General features: G+C 54.7%; 1 protein-coding gene and 1 long non-coding RNA gene across 6 annotated transcripts in view; one reads left to right on the top strand and one right to left on the bottom strand.

The window, feature by feature from the left end:
- Positions 1–19,299, bottom strand: part of B4GALNT3 (beta-1,4-N-acetyl-galactosaminyltransferase 3) — a 104,882-nt gene that overhangs the window by 14,117 nt on the left and 71,466 nt on the right. For all 5 annotated transcript variants that reach the window (XR_010120912.1, XM_055281194.2, XM_063639870.1 and 2 more), the window contains exons 2-9: positions 15,719–15,822; positions 14,709–14,786; positions 7,818–7,913; positions 7,288–7,378; positions 6,789–6,889; positions 2,571–2,638; positions 852–930; positions 657–723 (exon numbers count right to left, since the gene is read on the bottom strand). Coding sequence is in view for 4 of the 5 variants with exons in the window: in XM_055281194.2 (XP_055137169.2) it covers positions 657–723; positions 852–930; positions 2,571–2,638; positions 6,789–6,889; positions 7,288–7,378; positions 7,818–7,913; positions 14,709–14,786; positions 15,719–15,822 (684 nt within the window). In the remaining variant the exon portion in view is untranslated. The remainder of the gene's footprint in view (positions 1–656; positions 724–851; positions 931–2,570; positions 2,639–6,788; positions 6,890–7,287; positions 7,379–7,817; positions 7,914–14,708; positions 14,787–15,718; positions 15,823–19,299) is intronic.
- LOC134736694 (uncharacterized) lies at positions 1,865–6,995 on the top strand. Its single transcript, XR_010120945.1, has 2 exons — positions 1,865–2,259; positions 6,700–6,995. It is a non-coding gene; the product is annotated as an uncharacterized lncRNA (long non-coding RNA).

Raw genomic sequence — 19,299 nt, forward strand, 5'->3', positions numbered from 1 at the left:
TAGGGGATTGGACCCGCTCAGAGGTTTTTTTTTTTTTTTTGTCTTGTTTTGTTTTGCTTTTGAGGCAGGGTCTTGCTCTGTTGCCCAGGCTGGAGTGCAGTGATCCAGTCACAGCTCACGGCAGCTTCAGCTTCAAACTCCTAGGCTCAAGTGATCCTTCCCAGTAGCTGTGACTACAGGCATGTGCCACCACGCCCAGTTAATTTTTTAATTTTTTGTAGAGATGAGGTCTCGCTATGTGGCCTGGGCTGGTCTCGAACTCCTGGGCTCAAGCGATCCTCCTACCTCGGCCTCCCAAAGTGCTGGGATTACAGGTGTGAGCCACTGCACCCAGCCTCAGAGTTTTTAAATCTGGTGTGAGCCTCACAGTCTCTGGACTCCCTTGAAGTTGTATTCAAAATGTTGTGTGTGGGTGGGTAGACAAGGGCATTTTTCTGAGGCAAGGGCTCAGAGAGCTTCTAGCAGGTTCTCAAAGGGGTCACTGACCCTGCGGAGTTACGGACTCCTGGTCACAAGGTCCCACTCTTGTTCTGGTCTGGACCCCTTCATACCCAAGCATCGTGAGCTTCCTTCCTCCCCTCCTCCCCTGCCAAATCCCCCGGGGAAGGCTGCCCCACCTGGCCTCCATCTCCAGGGCAGGGCCAGAGCCTACTCACTTGTGAAGAGGGACAGGGAGAGGGAGTCAATGATGGTGAACCTGGCTCCGGGGTTGTTCCGTCGCCACTGGAAGAGGAGAGACAGGGTAGATGCAGAAGGCGGGAGGTAGCTGGATTTCCAACAGGGGTCAAGGGACAAGGGGAGATGAGTGCCAGGAACTGAGCTGGGAGAGGCGGGAGCAGCAGGAAACTCACCGCAACTTCCACATGGTCGGTGCCCTCCTCATTCTGCTTGTGCAGCACCTCGAAGTAGTACCTGTGGGAGGCTGACAGGCTGGCGGGAGAGAGGGCAGGCAAGCAGAGCGGCGTCTCCATGGGCCTAGGGTCGCAGCTCTGTCCCAGCCCCTTCCAGCACCTTACACTCCCTCATCCCTTCTCCTTGCTCTTAGAATGCCAGGAGTTAACTGCCTAGGTTCGAGCCCCCACTCCATCACTTGCTAACAGTGTGAGCTGTTTTCTCTTGGTGAGATGGGCACAATCAGAGTACCTACTCCACGGGACGATCGGAAGAACCCAAAGAACAGTCACAGAAGCCGTTAGAGCTCAGAGACTGTGGCAGATACTGTTTTTTTTTTTTTTTTTTTTTTTTTTTTTTTTTTTTGAGACGGAGTCTTGCTGTCACCCAGGCTGGAGTGCAGTGGCGCGATCCCGGCTCACTGCAGGCTCTGCCCCCTGGGGTTCACGCCATTCTCCTGCCTCAGCCTCCCGCGTAGCTGGGATTACAAGCGCCCGCCACCACGCCCGGCTAATTTTTTGTATTTTTTTTTAGTAGAGACGGGGTTTCACTGTGTTAGCCAGGATGGTCTCGATCTCCTGACCTCGTGATCCGCCCGCCTCGGCCTCCCAAAGTGCTGGGATTACAGGCGTGAGCCACCGCGCCCGGCCATGGCAGACACTGTTCTAAAGGCTTTCTATATGTGACCTCATGTAATCCTTGTTCGTAGAGGAGAACACAGAGGCACACAAGGCTTGGGTAGTTTGCCAGGGCGATGAGGGGTGGAGGTGGGATTCCGCCGGCAGACTTGCCCCAGGGGCCATGTACTAGCTGCTCTGCGGAGCTCTACACGGCAGCTGGCACGCAAGTGCGCTTTGCAAGCAAGATTGTCTCCTTAAAATGTTTAAATTTATTGTTATTGATACGTAATCCTTGTGCGTATTCATGGGGTGCACACGGTCTTTTGTTGCATGCATGGGATGAGTAAGGATCCAGCCTGGTGATTTAGGATCCCATCACCCACCTCGAGTACTTGACATTCTATGTTGTGGGAATATTCCAAGTCCTTTTCTCTAGTTGTGTGAAAATATACAATGCATTGTTGTTACTATAGTCACCCTATCGTGCTGTCGAGATTAGAACGTATTCCTTCCATCTAGCGGTGTCTGTACCCCCTCTCCTCACCCCCAACACGTCCCTCCCAGCACTAGCCACATCCAGCAACGCGTGCTCTTCCCGCCTGCGTGAGCGCGTGCGGGACACCAGGTGGCGCTCTGAGGCCGCGCTCCGCTCCGCCCCCCGCAAGGGAACGGGATTCCTCTCCCCAGAAGACAAGGGACCTCGGCGAGAAGCCCCTGCAGCCCGGGTCCGGGGTCCAGGCTGTTGCAGGTGTGGAGAAACGGGGGAGGGCAAGGACCGGGAGGAAGGAGACCTGTTTTCCAGTCCCGAGTGTCACCAAATAGCTGCGTGACCTGCAATAAGTCACAGCCTTCTGGGCCTCAGTTTCCCCATCTGTGAAATGAGGACGGATGGGCCCGTGGTTTCTGAGCCAAAGACCCGGTTGCCTAGAACGTGTGGGTGCCGGACACGCGGAACGTCTGGCGTAGGCAGCTGGGCTCGGACAGGGGCACAGCCCGGCTCCGCCCAGACCTGGGCTCAGCATGGAGGTGCTCGCGGCGCCTGTCGTGACCCTGACTCACCTCACTGGCTTGGAAATTTGGCTCCGAAATTTCCCAAACTCTCCCGGGGCGGTCCACTCCCTTCCAGTCTAGAGGTGTGGAGGAGAGAAGAGGAGGGAAGGCGGGAGGCAGAGAAAACAGGAAGCACGCGAGGCGGTGAGTGGAGACCAGGAATGAGCGGCAAGGAGAGAAGTGAGAGAAAAACGGAGGAAGACAGGAGGGATGGAGGGGAGAGCGGTAGGAGAGAAAACAGAAAAGGGCGAAGCAGAGTGAGCGCCGCCCACGCAGGAGGCAGCCGAGGGCCTGCAGTGCGACTCAGCACCCGGCCAAGGCCAGAGGGCCCCGAAGGCGCTGCGCTGGGTGTCCCACAGCCGGATCGCGGTGCTCCTTCCCCAGCCTCAGACTCGCTCCCCACTCCTCCCCGGTGCACACGCTCTGCCCCACTCCTCCCTACTCATTACTCCCCAACCTCCCTTTTTCCACTCCTCCTCCTCTCCCCTCCCCACTCCCCCTCCTCCCTACACCCCCTCCCTTCTCACTCCTCCCTCTTTCTCACTCTCCCCTCCTCTTCCCTCCTCCCCACTCACCCTCATCCCTAAACCCCCCTCCCCACTTCTCACTCCTCCCTCTTTCTCACTCTCCCCTCCTCTCCCTCCTCCCCACTCCTTCCCACTTTTCCCTCCTCCTCACTCCCCACTTTCCCACAACCCCCCACCCTAACTCCCAACTCTTCCCCACTCTTCACTCCTCCCCACCCCTCACTCCTCCCCACTCTTTACTCCTCCCCACTCCTCTCACCTCCCCACTCCTCTCACCTCCCCACTCCTCTCACCTCCCCACTCACTCCTCCCCACTCCTCGCTCCTCCCCACTCCTCTCACCTCCCCACTCCTCACTCCTCCCCACTCCTCACTCCTCCCCACTCCTCACTCCTCCCCACTCTTTACTCCTCCCCACTCCTCTCACCTCCCCACTCCTCACTCCTCCCCACTCCTCACTCCTCCCCACTCTTTACTCCTCCCCACTCCTCACTCCTCCCCACTCCTCACTCCTCCCCACTCCTCACTCCTCCCCACTCCTCTCACCTCCCCACTCCTCACTCCTCCCCACTCCTCACTCCTCCCCACTCCTCTCACCTCCCCACTCCTCACTCCTCCCCACTCCTCTCACCTCCCCACTCCTCACTCCTCCCCACTCCTCACTCCTCCCCACTCCTCTCACCTCCCCACTCCTCACTCCTCCCCACTCCTCACTCCTCCCCACTCCTCTCACCTCCTCACTCCTCACTCCTCCCCACTCCTCTCACCTCCCCACTCCTCACTCCTCCCCACTCCTCACTCCTCCCCACTCCTCTCACCTCCCCACTCCTCACTCCTCCCCACTCCTCACTCCTCCCCACTCCTCTCACCTCCTCACTCCTCACTCCTCCCCACTCCTCTCACCTCCCCACTCCTCACTCCTCCCCACTCCTCACTCCTCCCCACTCTTTACTCCTCCCCACTCCTCTCACCTCCCCACTCCTCTCACCTCCCCACTCACTCCTCCCCACTCCTCGCTCCTCCCCACTCCTCTCACCTCCCCACTCCTCACTCCTCCCCACTCTTTACTCCTCCCCACTCCTCACTCCTCCCCACTCCTCACTCCTCCCCACTCTTTACTCCTCCCCACTCCTCTCACCTCCCCACTCCTCACTCCTCCCCACTCCTCACTCCTCCCCACTCTTTACTCCTCCCCACTCCTCACTCCTCCCCACTCCTCTCACCTCCCCACTCCTCGCTCCTCCCCACTCTTTACTCCTCCCCACTCCTCTCACCTCCCCACTCCTCTCACCTCCCCACTCACTCCTCCCCACTCCTCGCTCCTCCCCACTCCTCTCACCTCCCCACTCCTCACTCCTCCCCACTCTTTACTCCTCCCCACTCCTCACTCCTCCCCACTCCTCACTCCTCCCCACTCTTTACTCCTCCCCACTCCTCTCACCTCCCCACTCCTCACTCCTCCCCACTCCTCACTCCTCCCCACTCTTTACTCCTCCCCACTCCTCACTCCTCCCCACTCCTCACTCCTCCCCACTCTTTACTCCTCTCCACTCCTCACTCCTCCCCACTCCTCACTCCTCCCCACTCTTTACTCCTCCCCACTCCTCACTCCTCCCCACTCCTCTCACCTCCCCACTCCTCTCACCTCCTCACTCCTCACTCCTCCCCACTCCTCTCACCTCCCCACTCCTCTCACCTCCCCACTCCTCACTCCTCCCCACTCTTTACTCCTCCCCACTCCTCTCACCTCCCCACCCCTCACTCCTCCCCACTCCTCTCACCTCCCCACTCTTTACTCCTCCCCACTCCTCACTCCTCCCCACTCCTCACTCCTCCCCACTCTTTACTCCTCCCCACTCCTCACTCCTCCCCACTCCTCTCACCTCCCCACTCCTCTCACCTCCTCACTCCTCACTCCTCCCCACTCCTCTCACCTCCCCACTCCTCTCACCTCCCCACTCCTCACTCCTCCCCACTCTTTACTCCTCCCCACTCCTCTCACCTCCCCACCCCTCACTCCTCCCCACTCCTCTCACCTCCCCACTCTTTACTCCTCCCCACCCCTCACTCCTCCCCACTCCTCTCACCTCCCCACTCCTCACTCCTCCCCACTCCTCTCACCTCCCCACTCCTCACTCCTCCCCACTCCTCACTCCTCCCCACTCTTTACTCCTCCCCACTCCTCTCACCTCCCCACTCCTCTCACCTCCCCACTCACTCCTCCCCACTCCTCGCTCCTCCCCACTCCTCTCACCTCCCCACTCCTCACTCCTCCCCACTCTTTACTCCTCCCCACTCCTCACTCCTCCCCACTCCTCACTCCTCCCCACTCTTTACTCCTCCCCACTCCTCTCACCTCCCCACTCCTCACTCCTCCCCACTCCTCACTCCTCCCCACTCTTTACTCCTCCCCACTCCTCACTCCTCCCCACTCCTCTCACCTCCCCACTCCTCGCTCCTCCCCACTCTTTACTCCTCCCCACTCCTCTCACCTCCCCACTCCTCTCACCTCCCCACTCACTCCTCCCCACTCCTCGCTCCTCCCCACTCCTCTCACCTCCCCACTCCTCACTCCTCCCCACTCTTTACTCCTCCCCACTCCTCACTCCTCCCCACTCCTCACTCCTCCCCACTCTTTACTCCTCCCCACTCCTCTCACCTCCCCACTCCTCACTCCTCCCCACTCCTCACTCCTCCCCACTCTTTACTCCTCCCCACTCCTCACTCCTCCCCACTCCTCACTCCTCCCCACTCTTTACTCCTCTCCACTCCTCACTCCTCCCCACTCCTCACTCCTCCCCACTCTTTACTCCTCCCCACTCCTCACTCCTCCCCACTCCTCTCACCTCCCCACTCCTCTCACCTCCTCACTCCTCACTCCTCCCCACTCCTCTCACCTCCCCACTCCTCTCACCTCCCCACTCCTCACTCCTCCCCACTCTTTACTCCTCCCCACTCCTCTCACCTCCCCACCCCTCACTCCTCCCCACTCCTCTCACCTCCCCACTCTTTACTCCTCCCCACTCCTCACTCCTCCCCACTCCTCACTCCTCCCCACTCTTTACTCCTCCCCACTCCTCACTCCTCCCCACTCCTCTCACCTCCCCACTCCTCTCACCTCCTCACTCCTCACTCCTCCCCACTCCTCTCACCTCCCCACTCCTCTCACCTCCCCACTCCTCACTCCTCCCCACTCTTTACTCCTCCCCACTCCTCTCACCTCCCCACCCCTCACTCCTCCCCACTCCTCTCACCTCCCCACTCTTTACTCCTCCCCACCCCTCACTCCTCCCCACTCCTCTCACCTCCCCACTCCTCACTCCTCCCCACTCCTCTCACCTCCCCACTCCTCACTCCTCCCCACTCCTCTCACCTCCCCACTCCTCGCTCCTCCCCACTCCTCTCACCTCCCCACTCCTCTCACCTCCTCACTCCTCACTCCTCCCCACTCCTCTCACCTCCTCACTCCTCGCTCCTCCCCACTCCTCTCACCTCCCCACTCCTCGCTCCTCTCCACTCCTCACTCCTCCCCATCCTCAGTTTATCCCTTTGTAGAGGGTTAGGGGTGAGGGAGACTTCTTTTCCACCCCTTCTTCCCCGCTGTCACACCAGAGATGCAAACAGTAATGAGCAGCTGCTGGCGGACTCAATGAACAGGCTCCAGGAGCAGATGGGAGGGCCCGGGGCTGAGCTGGCCCTACCTTGCCCACACTGGCCAGCAGCTGGAGGCCTGAGACCTGGTCATCGAGGCTCAGCCAGAACTCCGCGTTGTCATCTGCAGCAATGGCAAACTGGATTTTCCCTGGGCAGCGGGGAGAGTTTCCCGATGAGGGCAAGGAGGGCATCAGCATAAAAAGCTGCAGGCTTTTGTGAGTGTCTTAGCGATTAAATTCCCTTCGGGGCTTGACGCTGTGGCTTCCCTCTCTGTAAAGTGGGGCTTTCTACATCCTGGGAGACAGTGTGAAGATGGAAAAGACTTTGATACAGAGAGATGAGCTGGTTCCAGGCTGCAAACCAGGGAGCGAAGCAGCAGCCTGTGCGAGTTGGACAAGACCGCAATGTGACTCAATTTCCCCCTCTTCCTGAGGGGGGACTAACAGGAAGTTAGTCCAGTCTACCTATAACCTTGTCTTATGTTCTTTGGGTCCCGTGCAGAACTCTAGAGCAGGAAGAAGGATGGGGTTTTGGGGCTGGCCTCACCATCAGTAAAGGGGTGCAGGTAGCCAAAGATGCGGAGGCCATAGTTGGTCCATTTGGGGGACACAGCCAGCTTCCTCAGGGTTGTGCGAATCTATGCCAAGAAAGGGGAAGGAAACAGTTACCCAGAAGAGGGAAGAGGAAACTGGTCCTCCCAGGATTGGCGGGAAGACCAGGAGGGGACTATGACAGGAGGGACCGGGGCTGTGGCTTGGAGTGCAGTGCAGGCTCAATTTCAGCTCCCATTTGCCTCTTTGTCCAGGAGACCTTGTACAGTGCACAACCAGCACAACTGTACATGGTGGCCCTGGGTACACCGTATTGTGGGCCTGAAACTGAAATGATGCAGGGGATGAAATTCAAAGAATCCCTAGGAAGGAAACAAGGGAACTATTACGGGCAGACAAAGAGAGAGCTCAAGAGATAAAGGAGAAAATATGGACCAGAAAAGCAGCAAGGCAAGATGAGAGGCAGAAGTGGGCAGAGGAGGCAGGTGTGGAGGGAGGTGGGCAAGGCAGCCCTCAGGCACTCACGTGGGGGTACAGTGGGAAATGCAGGTTCCTCCTCAGCTGCTGGATGGAGCTGCCGCACCAGTCCTCAAACACATGCAGGTTGGCATGGCCCCGGAACTGCAGGGCGGAGGCGCAAGTGGTGAGTGAGCGTGAGCACCCCATGCCCGTCCCAGCTCCTCAGCTCCGGGAGCGTGAGCACCCCATGCCCGTCCCAGCTCCTCAGCTCCGGGAGCGTGAGCACCCCATGCCCGTCCCAGCTCCTCAGCTCCGGGAGCGTGAGCACCCCATGCCCGCCCCAGCTCCTAGGCTCCGGGAGCGTAAGCACCCCATGCCCGTCCCAGCTCCTCGGCTCCAGGAGCGTGAGCACCCCATGCCCGCCCCAGCTCCTCAGCTCCGGGAGGCTGGGCAGAACGGGGCTGGTGCTCCTCTCACTGTGCTGGTCTGGCCCACTCTATCCCACTCCAAGCCCAGCACCCAGCACTTCTTTCAGGAACCTCATGCTGTTGTTCACCCCATGGCCTGGCCTTGAGGACAAGGTCTGCTCTGGCCATGCACACACACACATACTTTCCCTGGTCCTCCCATGCAGGAAGGGGGCTGGTTTTCATTCCCCAGGCAAGGGGGGCAATGGTCATGACAGAATAGCCGAGAGGACAGGGAGCTGGGAGGAGCCGGCTGGGGTTTCAGGAAAGACTCGCTCTCCTCCCCTCCCCGTCCCTGTTCCTGAGGAGAGGAAAGCACCACAGCTGCCTGCCTGTGAAACCTCCTCCAGCCAGTGGTCTCCACGCTTCTGGCTCCCCTTGGGAAGCAGCTGGGAGGCACTGCAGGAGTGAGCTGGGGCCCATCTGGGCTTCCCAGCGTCTCGGTCTCCCACAGCTCTCTGAGGCCTCCTAGACTCATTCCGAGCAAGCCGCTCCTGGGACAGCCTCGGGGCAGTGCCAGTTGGGTCGGAACCCCTCTCTCCTCTGCAGGACTGGGCTTGCAGGCCCCGAGCAGAGGGCTCCCTTCCCCAGAAAGGGGTAAGGCAGGAACCAGCATTCTGAGTGGGTGGCAGGGCTGGAAATTTGAGAGGAGAGGGGAAGCGTGGGGACTTTGTGCCAATCATCCTGACAGTGGGCCTCGGATCACCCCAAGTCCTCCCCTCCCCCAGGGCTTCTGTCCAGGTTGTGGGAGGTGGGGCCTGATGACTCCCTACCAGCAGCCTGCCCTGGCCTCCCTGCCATGCCCACCAGATAGCAAAATCTGGGCTGCCCTTAGGAGCTCTGAGAGGACACCCAGATAAAAAGAAGTGGCACAAGTTCTGCAAGAGATCTGTAGGAGGGAGGATGGGCAGGCGGGGAGAGGAGTGGGGCAGGGGTAACTCCTCAACAGGAGTGCCCGAGGTCCCAGGTGTGGCTGGTGGGGTGGGCGCAGCCTCTGGGGAACACTGCTCCAACGCTGGATGCACAAAGACACAGGAGAGCCTGTCTCTCCCCGCCCTGCAGCAATGTGGTGCTAACGGGGCACACTGGCCTGGTCAATGCCAGGAATGTGGGCCTTGGGAAGCAGCTGTCACTCACAGAAAGAGAAGTGGGGGACTGGAACGGATGGAAAAGGGAATGTGGGCTGGGAAGGTGGGTGGCGGGTTAAGGCTTCAAGGAAGGAAAGAATGGGGACATTGTGCTACTTCGGGGGAAAATCCTTAAGTCCGGTTTATAAAACTCAGCTGTCTCCTCCAAAGGCTTCTTTCTGCCCCCTCCCTAGGAGATACAGATCCCAGGAGGGAGGGCAGTGGGGGAGGGCATGCCACCAGAGAAGCCTGTTGTGTTCAGCCTGGAGGCCAGAGGCCACGGGGGGACTGGGCAGGGAGAGGAGGGGCGAGGGAGGCACTGGCTGGCCGCTCCTGCCTCACCCTCAGGGCCTTTCTTGCCTGAGCAATGGGTCATCAGATGCTGCAGGCAGCCCCAGGCAGAGAGGCTGGGAGTGCGGGAAGAGCAGCTACCTGCGCTAAGCTCAGGCCCTTCCGCAGCAGTAGGCTAGCCCTCAACCCATGCTTCACCCACTCTCAGGCTGTAGGTGGGGGTCTCTGAGGGGCCAGAGGGCACCCTCTTCCTCCCTAGGCCTGGGATGAGAACCACCCCATCCCCCAAGGATTTGTGTCCCTCTGAGTTTTGGAGACTTTGTATCTGGCAGGGAGGTGGGACTCCAGCACACCAGCCCTGCCCTCTGCCCACTCGCTCCGTTGTTCAGCAGTGACTAAGGCCTCGGGAGGGGCACTGGTCACTCCAAGCGCCAGAGCATGTCTATGGCCAATGATGGTTTTGAAACTTCCAAAGTCAGCAGTGCTGGAGAAGTTATCTGTTGGAACCCTCTCATTTTAAGGGTGAGGACATTGAAGCTCAGAGAGGTAAAACGACTCCCCAAGGACACGCAGCAAGTAACCTTGGGAGAGGGGAGGGCATCGTGCAGGGGTGTGGGTCACACAGGAATATCCACTGGGCCGCAGCAGAGCCTCCAGCTGGATCTCAGCTTCTCCCCTACACGGAGTCCTCACCGTCTCCAGAACTGTCGTTCTAAAGCTCAGATCTGACCAAGTCACCCTGCTGCTTAAAACCTCCAAAGCTTCCCAGAAGGCTTCAGAATGGAGCCTCACCCAGCATACGGAGTCTGACCTACCTTTTCCAGCCTCACCTCGCACCACTCCCTGCCACACACCTTTGCTCCACCCACACCAAACCCATCTTTGCCAAAATCGTCATGCTGTTTCCCTTCTCCATGCTGTTTCCCTTCTCCATGCTTTTACAAATGCGATTTCCTGATTAGAAGGCCCATTCATTTCTTCCTTACGTGGCAAACTCCTGCTCATCCTTCAAAGCTCTTCTCAAATAGTTCTCTCCGAGGCCTTCTATGACGTCCCCAGACAGAGGGAACAGCCCCCTCCCCTGTGTTCCCTGCACATCCTAATTATTTAAATGAACAAATGCTTGGAGGAGCTAAGCCCAGAGCAGTATCTTCCTCCATTCTATAAGCACTGAGTGTCTGCACCGTACCCCTTAAAGATGAAAGAGAGGTTGGTCCTCAAAGGAGGCAGACATGTAAACAAAAGGGTGTCACCTGCGCCAGGGGCTCCGGCAGAGGTATGAGGTTCAGAGGGGCACGAAGGCAGGCGCCGTCAGCCTCCTCCAGGAGCACTCGGAAGCCCATCGCAGGACGTGAGCGCTGACTGGCCCTCTGCTTCTGCTATACTCTCTGCTACTCAACCAGAGTCAAACTCGCAACACAAAGCATACCTGGCTAGTGGTTCAGTTTTAACTCATGGGGCAGTGGGGCCTCCCTCGGAGGAACACAGCAGGGTGATCAGGTCACCGGTTCCTACTCACCAGGAACTCCTATGTCCTGTTCAGAGTTTCAAGGTACTCGATCTATTTTATTTTATTTTATTTTTAAGGTCAGGGTCTCACTCCGTTGCCCAGGCTGGAGTGCAGTGGCACAATCATGGTTCTCTGCAGCCTCAAACTCCTGGCCTCAAGCAATCCTTTTTCCTTAGCTGCCCAAGTAGCTGTAACTATAGGTACATGGCACTACACCTGGCTCATTTTTGTATTTAGTAGAAATGGGGTCTCCCTATGTTGTCCAGGGTGGTCTCAAACTCTTGGCCTCAAGTGATCCTCTCGTCTTGGCCTCCCAAAGTGCTGGGGTTACAGGTGTGAGCCACCACACCCAGCCTTGAATTGTACACTTTAAACAGGTGAAGCGTATGGTATGTGAATTACAGTTCAATAAAGCTGTTTTGTTTTGTTTTAAAGGAAAGGCTGAGAACAGGAAGGACTCTGTGTCACAGCTCTGTCCACAAAAGAGAGACACTGCCTTCTCAAAGCCTGTGTGAACAACCCACGAGAACTCTGATCTCACTTGCTTTGATCTGACTTTGTACTCACCAAATTTCTTTCTTGTAACTATTTTGGGTTTGGGGAGTGGCCTGGCTAGCAGACATGGCATTTTGGTGAATGGAGCAGTGTATTTACCAATACATGAACAGATGGGCACTGGGGTTTATTAATGAGTGTCTTGTGATCAGTGTCGGTGTGAACAAGTTTTGAAACAGTCACTCCATGAAGCCCAGGCCCCTAGCCATCCAGTCTGATCAGCCAGCCTCTGGTGCACCAAGTAAAACGTCTGAGGCTGCTGAGTCTCCAGAGTGACTTCTGGCCTCAGAGACCCTGGGCTGCCAGCCAAAGCCCGGGGCAGGGAAACAGTGAAAGAGGAGGCCATTGTCATCTTTCTCATCTGCTGCCCTTGCTACCTTTACAGCAGGGCCCTGCAGTAACTCTGTGACCCTGAGCTGACCTCTCTGAGCCATTATCTGGAAGAGGGATAACAGAACAACCTGACAGCTCCTGGACAGTAGTAGATGCTCAATAAATGACCTGTATTATTCACCTGCTGGCCAAGGACAGGCAAGGGGATGGGAACAGAAGTCCTCAGAATGTGGAGAGACCGCAGGGCTGGGCTGGAAGCCAGCTGGCACCGTGATGCAGCTGTGTGACTGCTGTGTGGTTTGGCCTCTCCAGGACCTCCCTTCCTTGTTCTCCTCATTGATAAAATAAGAGGATTGGATCAGTGAACCCCTGAACATCCATGAAGACTGTAATGAAGATTTTGTAAGCTATTTTTAATATTCAAAAATGGAAATCAGTCATTTACCACCAAAAGGCCATACACGCTTATTAAAATAGCCAATATTTTTTGTTTTGTTTTGTTTTTTGAGATGGGGGTCCTCTCTGTCACTCAGGCTGGAGTGCAGTGGCATGATCTCAGCTCACTGAAGCCTTAACTGCCTACACTCAAGCAATCAGCCCCCCAAGTAGCTGGGACCACAGGCGTGCATAACCATGGCTAGCTATTTTTTTATTATTATTTGTAGAGACAAGGTCTCACCATCTTGCCCAGGCTGGTCTGGAATTCCTGGGCTCAAGCAATCCTCCCACCTCGGCTTCCCAAAGTTCTAGGATTCCAGGCTTGAGCCACCAAGCCCAGCCCAATTTTGATCACTATTTACTATTTGTTCACTGTTTTTGTTTCATTATATGTTTATACATATGTCCTTGATTGGCAAAAACAAGTGGATAAATTATTAATAAATGCAGAATGTTATGGTGCTATAAGCTTTCAAAATAATTGGTTTATTAAGAAAAAGGATCCAAGCTATCCTTAAAGGAGAGAAGGCTGGATCACCAGACCAAATGATCTGTAAAGCAAGTTCTTTTCAAAGTGCTATCTCCAGGTAGGGAGGGGCATAATTACCTGGTGATGTTATCTAGTGCAGGTGTGCCAGCATTGTAATCCATCCTCTCCCAGGGCTTTAAAAGGAGGTAGTTTCAGTGTGGATAACTAACGTCACATTCAGTACAATACTGCCTCCTTCACTCCTGCACCAGAGCAAGTGGGTGGATTGGAAATAAAACCCCCAGGCTGAAGAGCTCAATCTATGATAGGGATGGATGGAGACAATGAGCTAGCCAGCACCACCCAGCCAAGAAAAGTAATCTGTGTCTGCAGGGCCTCGAGACTAAAGACCCTGGGTTCTAAACAAGTTGTAAAATAGGAAACTCAAATTTTCATCCCCAAAGCACCGTGCTACTCGGAAATCTTGGCATAAGGATTTATTTACTCAAGGTAATCTTGTGTATGTTAATCAACTTCCTTGAGCCTCAGTTTCTTCACCAAAAGAAAAAGAATCTGGGGCCAAGATGGTGGCTCACGCCTGTAATCTCAGCACTTTGGGAGGCCAAGGCAGGAGGATCGCTTGAGGCCAGGAGTTTGAGGTCAGCCTCGGCAATACAGTGAGACCCTGTCTCTACAAAATTTTTTTTAAAAATTAGCCAGGCAATGGCGGTACGCCCCTGCAGTCCTAGCTACTCAGCAGTTCAAGCTGCAGTGAACTATGATTGTGTCACTGCACTCCAGCCTGGGAAACAGGGCAAGACCCTGTCTCTAAAAAACAAAAAACCAAAAGAAGAAACACAATCTATCAAAGCCTGTAAAAATGAAAGGTATTATGAGGGTTCTGATAACTTTTATTCACATTTAACTGCTTCCTGTAAGTTTTCTAAAGCAGAGTTTCCCAATGCATGTTCCTTAGAGCATTTCTATGAAACCTCGAGCACTAGTTTCATAGAGTATAATAGGCATTTCATGGAAAAAAGCAATTCAGTTTGAGGCATGCTGAGCTACACCAAGTTAAACAGATGGCTGCAGAACTTCTCATACTCTTTCATCTGCTAATGTACATTCCCAGGAAGGCAAAGTAGTATATCATAGTTTTAAAAGCTTATTTAACAATGGACTCTTTTCTTCCTGGAGTATCTTGCAAGATTTAAGATAGTGGCCCAAGAAAGACAGTTTGAGATGCTTATCTTTAAGACTGGGGATTGGCATGGCCATGAAAGTCTTGTAGCTTTCCTGAGCCTTGTTTTTCCACCTATAAAATGAGGATAATGATACTATGCCACAGGATCGCAAAGCTGAGATGACATGATCCACAAAGCTGAGATGACGTGATCCACAAAGCCTGCCACATGGTAGGCCTTGGGCAAATGTGATTGTTCCTTCTCTAAAGAGAAATTGAATCGACCTGGAACGCTCAGAGTGAAAAATTTTCATGAAACCACTAAGCTGGGTGTAGTGATGCCCACCTGTAAACCCAGCTAGTCAGGAGGCTGAAGCTGGAGGATCACTTGAGCTCAGAAGTTTGAGACTAGCCTGGCCGACATAGTGAGACCCCTTCTCTAAAAACAACAAAAAACTAACTAAATAAATAATTTAAAAATTTTTTAAATTCACTAGTAGAAAGTTTTCTGTGATCTCTGGAATTATCCATAAAAATTATTTTTTAGCTCTCTCAAAGAGCAGGTACAGTAGAAAGTCCCTTACCTCTGAGAGCCAGGGGACAGGCTTGTTCCACTTCAAGTAGCTGCTATTACTGCTCCCACCTTGGTCAATGTCATGGTCCTAGGGAAAGAATGAAGAATGAACTTGGTAGGAATATTACGATGAGAAGCTATGGGCAGGACAGGGGGCACGGTGCCTGCTCCCAGGAGGCGTTGGCTCAGAGCACGCTGCCATCTGTCATTCACACTGTGTCCCTGGGAATCCATCTCCATAGTTTCATCAGTGCATGCTCCTCAGGTTCCTTCACTTTTCTGAATTTTCTGTCTTCCCCATATGGGAAAACAGTTTACTCTCATTAGGTCAGGACCTCTTGAGGGCAGGGACCTCGGCACCCTCTTCCTCCTTATCCCCCAGGTCTCTAGATTTGGGTTCCAACAAGTGGGAGCCCCTCGGGGACACCCCCAAACCCTATCATGCAGGTCCATAGGTTCAGTTCGGCTCTGGTCCAGCTCTGGGATCCATGTCTGTTCAAGGCTCAGCCTTGGAGCTCCTGAATGAATTAGACCCCAGCTTCTCTAATCTGCCTCCTTAGGGATCGTTGGTTCAAGAAACACTACAGGGAAATGCTCCACTACAAGTCTACGGGCAGGGAGGGGTGTCCATCCACCTCATCACCTCTGATCTCAGCAGCAAGCACAGCACAGCCCAGCCCTCACCCTAGTGAGAGGCACCACATGCCATTGGTGATGGAGGTCACAGGCCGGAGTGGTTCTGGCAGGGGCAAACTGAACTAGGGGACAAGGGCACACACCAGAAAACCAGGCCCAGTGGCAGCCCCAGTAAAAGTTTCCTTTCACTGGCTTTGAGGAGGCTGGATGGACATCTGTATGGCTCAGCTAGGAGGTCCTGAGGCCAGACTAGGATTCTGGGGGCTGTTTATCCTCTGCCTCTCCTCCCAGAGTAGCAGAGGTTACCCTTAAGGCAACTGGGCAGAGCACCTGAGGACCTTTGTTAAGGCATCAGCAGGGACAATGGACTGGCTGGTCACCTACCTGGAGGCTCAGCCTCTGGGGATGGTAGAACTGGAGGTGTGGATCCACAGCTGGAATGTTCCTGCTGGCCAGAGCCTTGGCCAGTTCTCTCCAGCTGCCGTACCCTGTGGAAGGGGAAGAGAGAAGCCCTCCGGTCAGCGTAATCTGGAAACCTCATACACCTAAAAGATTTGGGAGGTTAATGGAGGGAACCATCTTCCCTTCTCACCTCTCTTCAGAGGGTGGGTGGGAAGAGGGCTGGGCTGGGGGCAGGAGATAGCTGCAGATTGGCCAAGGTCCACAGGGCAGAGAGAGGAGATGAGCTTACATCCCATCAGCAGTCACCGCCTTCCAGTAACCAGAGAAGGAGCCAGTCCAGGTGAGCATGGACCACGGGCCTCCCACTACCAGCTCGTTCTCCCCCGGCTGGAGGCCAATTTATCCCAAGAGCTGCTGTGGAGAGATGGTCGGGACAGGCAGTACATTCCTCCATTCCTGCTCAGTCTCTGTGCCCTGAGCCCACGGAACAGCAGGGGCTTACTAACGGGTGGGGACCCCCTACCATTGATCACTGGGTTGCTGGATGGAGCCAGAGCTGAGAGAGGCAGGAAAGAGTGGGCCTGCGATGTGGTGTCTGTCAAACAAATGTATAAAGCACTGGAGATACAAGCTTAGAGGCCCTGCTATTACTGGAGTGACTGGGAGGCTCCATGTGGCTGATGCTGTCTGTACCCTGAAGGCTCTGGACCAGGTCGGCTTACACACACCTGGGAAGGCAAGAAGCCAAACCATGGCGAGAGGGAGGGAGGGAACAGGAAACTGCAGGGTGCACGCGCATTCACAAGTCAGGAGGCAAGGGGATGCACGAGGGTGAGGGCCGGGGAGAATCAGTCCGGTGGCCGGCCACTGCTGACACTCCTGAGGGCTGGGACTCCCATCTCAAAGGAAATTGCTGAGATTTGAATAAGTGGAACCAAACCACTGTTAGTCACAAACCAGAACCATAGACCACTGAAAGCTAAAGAGGCTTTCAAGATCATCTCGTCCTCACTTCAAGTGAAGAAAATGGGACCCAGGCTGGTCAAATGGCTGATGAAGACTCACTTGGCCAGTAGTGGCAAGGCTAAGACTAGGACCCCCGTGTGCAACGGATTTCCACTGAGCCTCCCCTTTCCCTCCAACAGCTTCACCATGATGCCCCCAGGATGCTGTGGTGGGCACTGCTTGGAAGGAATTAGCCTGACAGTTCCCGACCCCTGGGAGCCAAGAGTCAACAGTAGGCAGAAGTGTCAGAGGAACCCATATGTGAGCACCAGCAGAGACACAGACAGCCACGCAGACACAGAACACAGAGCACCACCCACGAATATGGGCTTCACCGAAGGTGGCCACCCACGCTATGCACGAGTGCTTCTGTAACAGGCCTGGGGAGGGGGTGGGATCAGGGGCTGCACGCTGGCATGCAGGTGTGGGGTGAGAATGCTTTTCTTACACGATTATGCTTTGTGTGGGCCCTTTTGTGCTTACTGAGTGTCCCACAGGCGTGATTTCATCCGAACCTTCTAAGAATCTCCTGAGAGGCCAGCTCCATTACCCCATTTTACAGATGCAGAAAACGCTCAGAGTTTAAAGTCACAGAGCTGGTCGATCCGCAGCCAGGATTAGAACAGAGAGCTCCCCTGTCTCACAGGCCCAGGTTTTCTCATTCTGCCCACATTTTCTCCTGCAGACACCTTCTGGCATAGACTTTGAGGAGTGCCGGCGCAGAGGCCTCAGCAGGGGATCTGTCTGTGGGTTTCTGCAGATGTTAACCCTCCACTCGTGTTATGGTTGCAGGAGTCCCTGCAGCTTTATCCCTCTGCCATCAAGGTCTCTCCTGTTTCCAGGCTGGCCCAGCTGGCAGGAAGATGTCTGGCAAGTTCCGGGCAGGGGTGTGTTCTGGGGAAGCAGGATGCTGGGGCCACTGAAGTGATGTGAAAATATGAGGAGTGAGCGAGAAAGAGAAAGAATGCTCCCAGACTATACCCTCCATTTCTGGATGAGCTCAGGGGAAAACTGCTTGTTCATCTGCTAATCCCAACCCAAACACATGATCTAAAGCAAGAGCTCATCCCTTCCCAGCCCCGAGGATCTGCTGGCTAGCAGTTGTGGGTTCAGGCGTGCCTGGGTGACACATGAGTTACACTGTGGGGAGGGGGAGGACGGGCCCTGCCTTGCTCCTGCATCTGAATGACTGGGTCATTTTCACTCTTATGACTAAAAACTTCTTACTCAAGAGAAGCTTGTGGGGAAACACCCACGAAATGCTGCCTGCCCCATCAGTGGGAGTTACAGTGCATCTCAGGTGCACATTCCTTCTCCAAGACGGTCTTCAGCTCAGCCAAAGTCCTTGACGTTGGGAGTCACACCAAGGGGAGATGACTTACCCTCACAACGAACTAGCATTGTGGGTCTTCAGCTGCCCTTGTCCTGGCATCTGCTGGGAAGTGACAAGGACTCTCTCCTTGACGAAACCTTAGATGCTCCTCTGAGCACTCTTTTTTACGAGACCTCATCCTTGGGCCCTGTCCTGGGCCTACCTAGTCCAGTTTTCAGCAAGAATTCTGCTAGGTCAGTTTAGCAGAACCCGCCACCCCCTGACATCTGACCAAGCTTCTCATCTCCCACCCTTGCCTTTAGCAAGAGTCCCATTAGGCCATTTCAGCAAGAATCCCTCCATTCTTGATGTCTCAGTCGTTTTCCAAACACTGACCCCTCAACTCTGCTGGTTGGCTATAAATCCCCAGTCATCGCTGCTGTATTCAGAGGTGAGCTCAGTTCTGTCCTGAAGCTTCTCTCCCATGTTGCAGCAGTACTCAATAAAATTCATCTTCACGACCTGTAACTAGTATGCAGTTCTGTTTCTCTTTAAAAGAAGGTAAGAGGCAGCTCTCTCAGTGACCAAAGACAAATCCATTTAGGGAGGTGAGTGGATTACAAGTAGGAAATGCAGTGAAGTTAAACCCAGTCAGGTCTTGCCCCTGGGTAACAGGTGAGTCTAGGTGGCTGTGAGATACATCAAACTTGGGACAGTCAACAGCCCAACCTTCACGGATTTAAGGAGTAGGAAAATTCCTTTGCAGGCCTCATGACAGAGTAGGAAGACAAATAAGCCTTCTGAGTCAGAAAGATCTAATCGTGGCCTGGCGTGGTGGCTCATGCCTGGAACCCCAGCACTTTGGAGGCCAAGGCAGCAGGATCACTTGAGCCCAGGAGTTTGAGACTAGCAACATATGGGCAACATAACAAGACCCTCCCTTTTTTTTTAAACAAAAATCATAAAAAATAAACATCTAATTGTATATCTACCACTTATAAACTGTGACTGCTTGAACAATTTAACTTCTTTGGCCCTGGTTTCTTCATCTGAATGGTGGAAATAAAAACACCTGCCCCACAGGGACTGCTGTGAAGATTAAATTATGTGGGCCAGACCTAGTGTGGCGTCTTAGTACCCAATAAATGTTTTCTTCCTAAAAATTTCTGAGTTTGAGGTTTTGGATTTGGGATTTGGAAGATATGAGTTTCAACTCCTTTAAAAAATACTCAGTTATCTCTCTGAC

Source organism: Symphalangus syndactylus, chromosome 5, assembly GCF_028878055.3.
Source record: "Symphalangus syndactylus isolate Jambi chromosome 5, NHGRI_mSymSyn1-v2.1_pri, whole genome shotgun sequence".
Taxonomy (NCBI): domain Eukaryota; kingdom Metazoa; phylum Chordata; class Mammalia; order Primates; family Hylobatidae; genus Symphalangus; species Symphalangus syndactylus.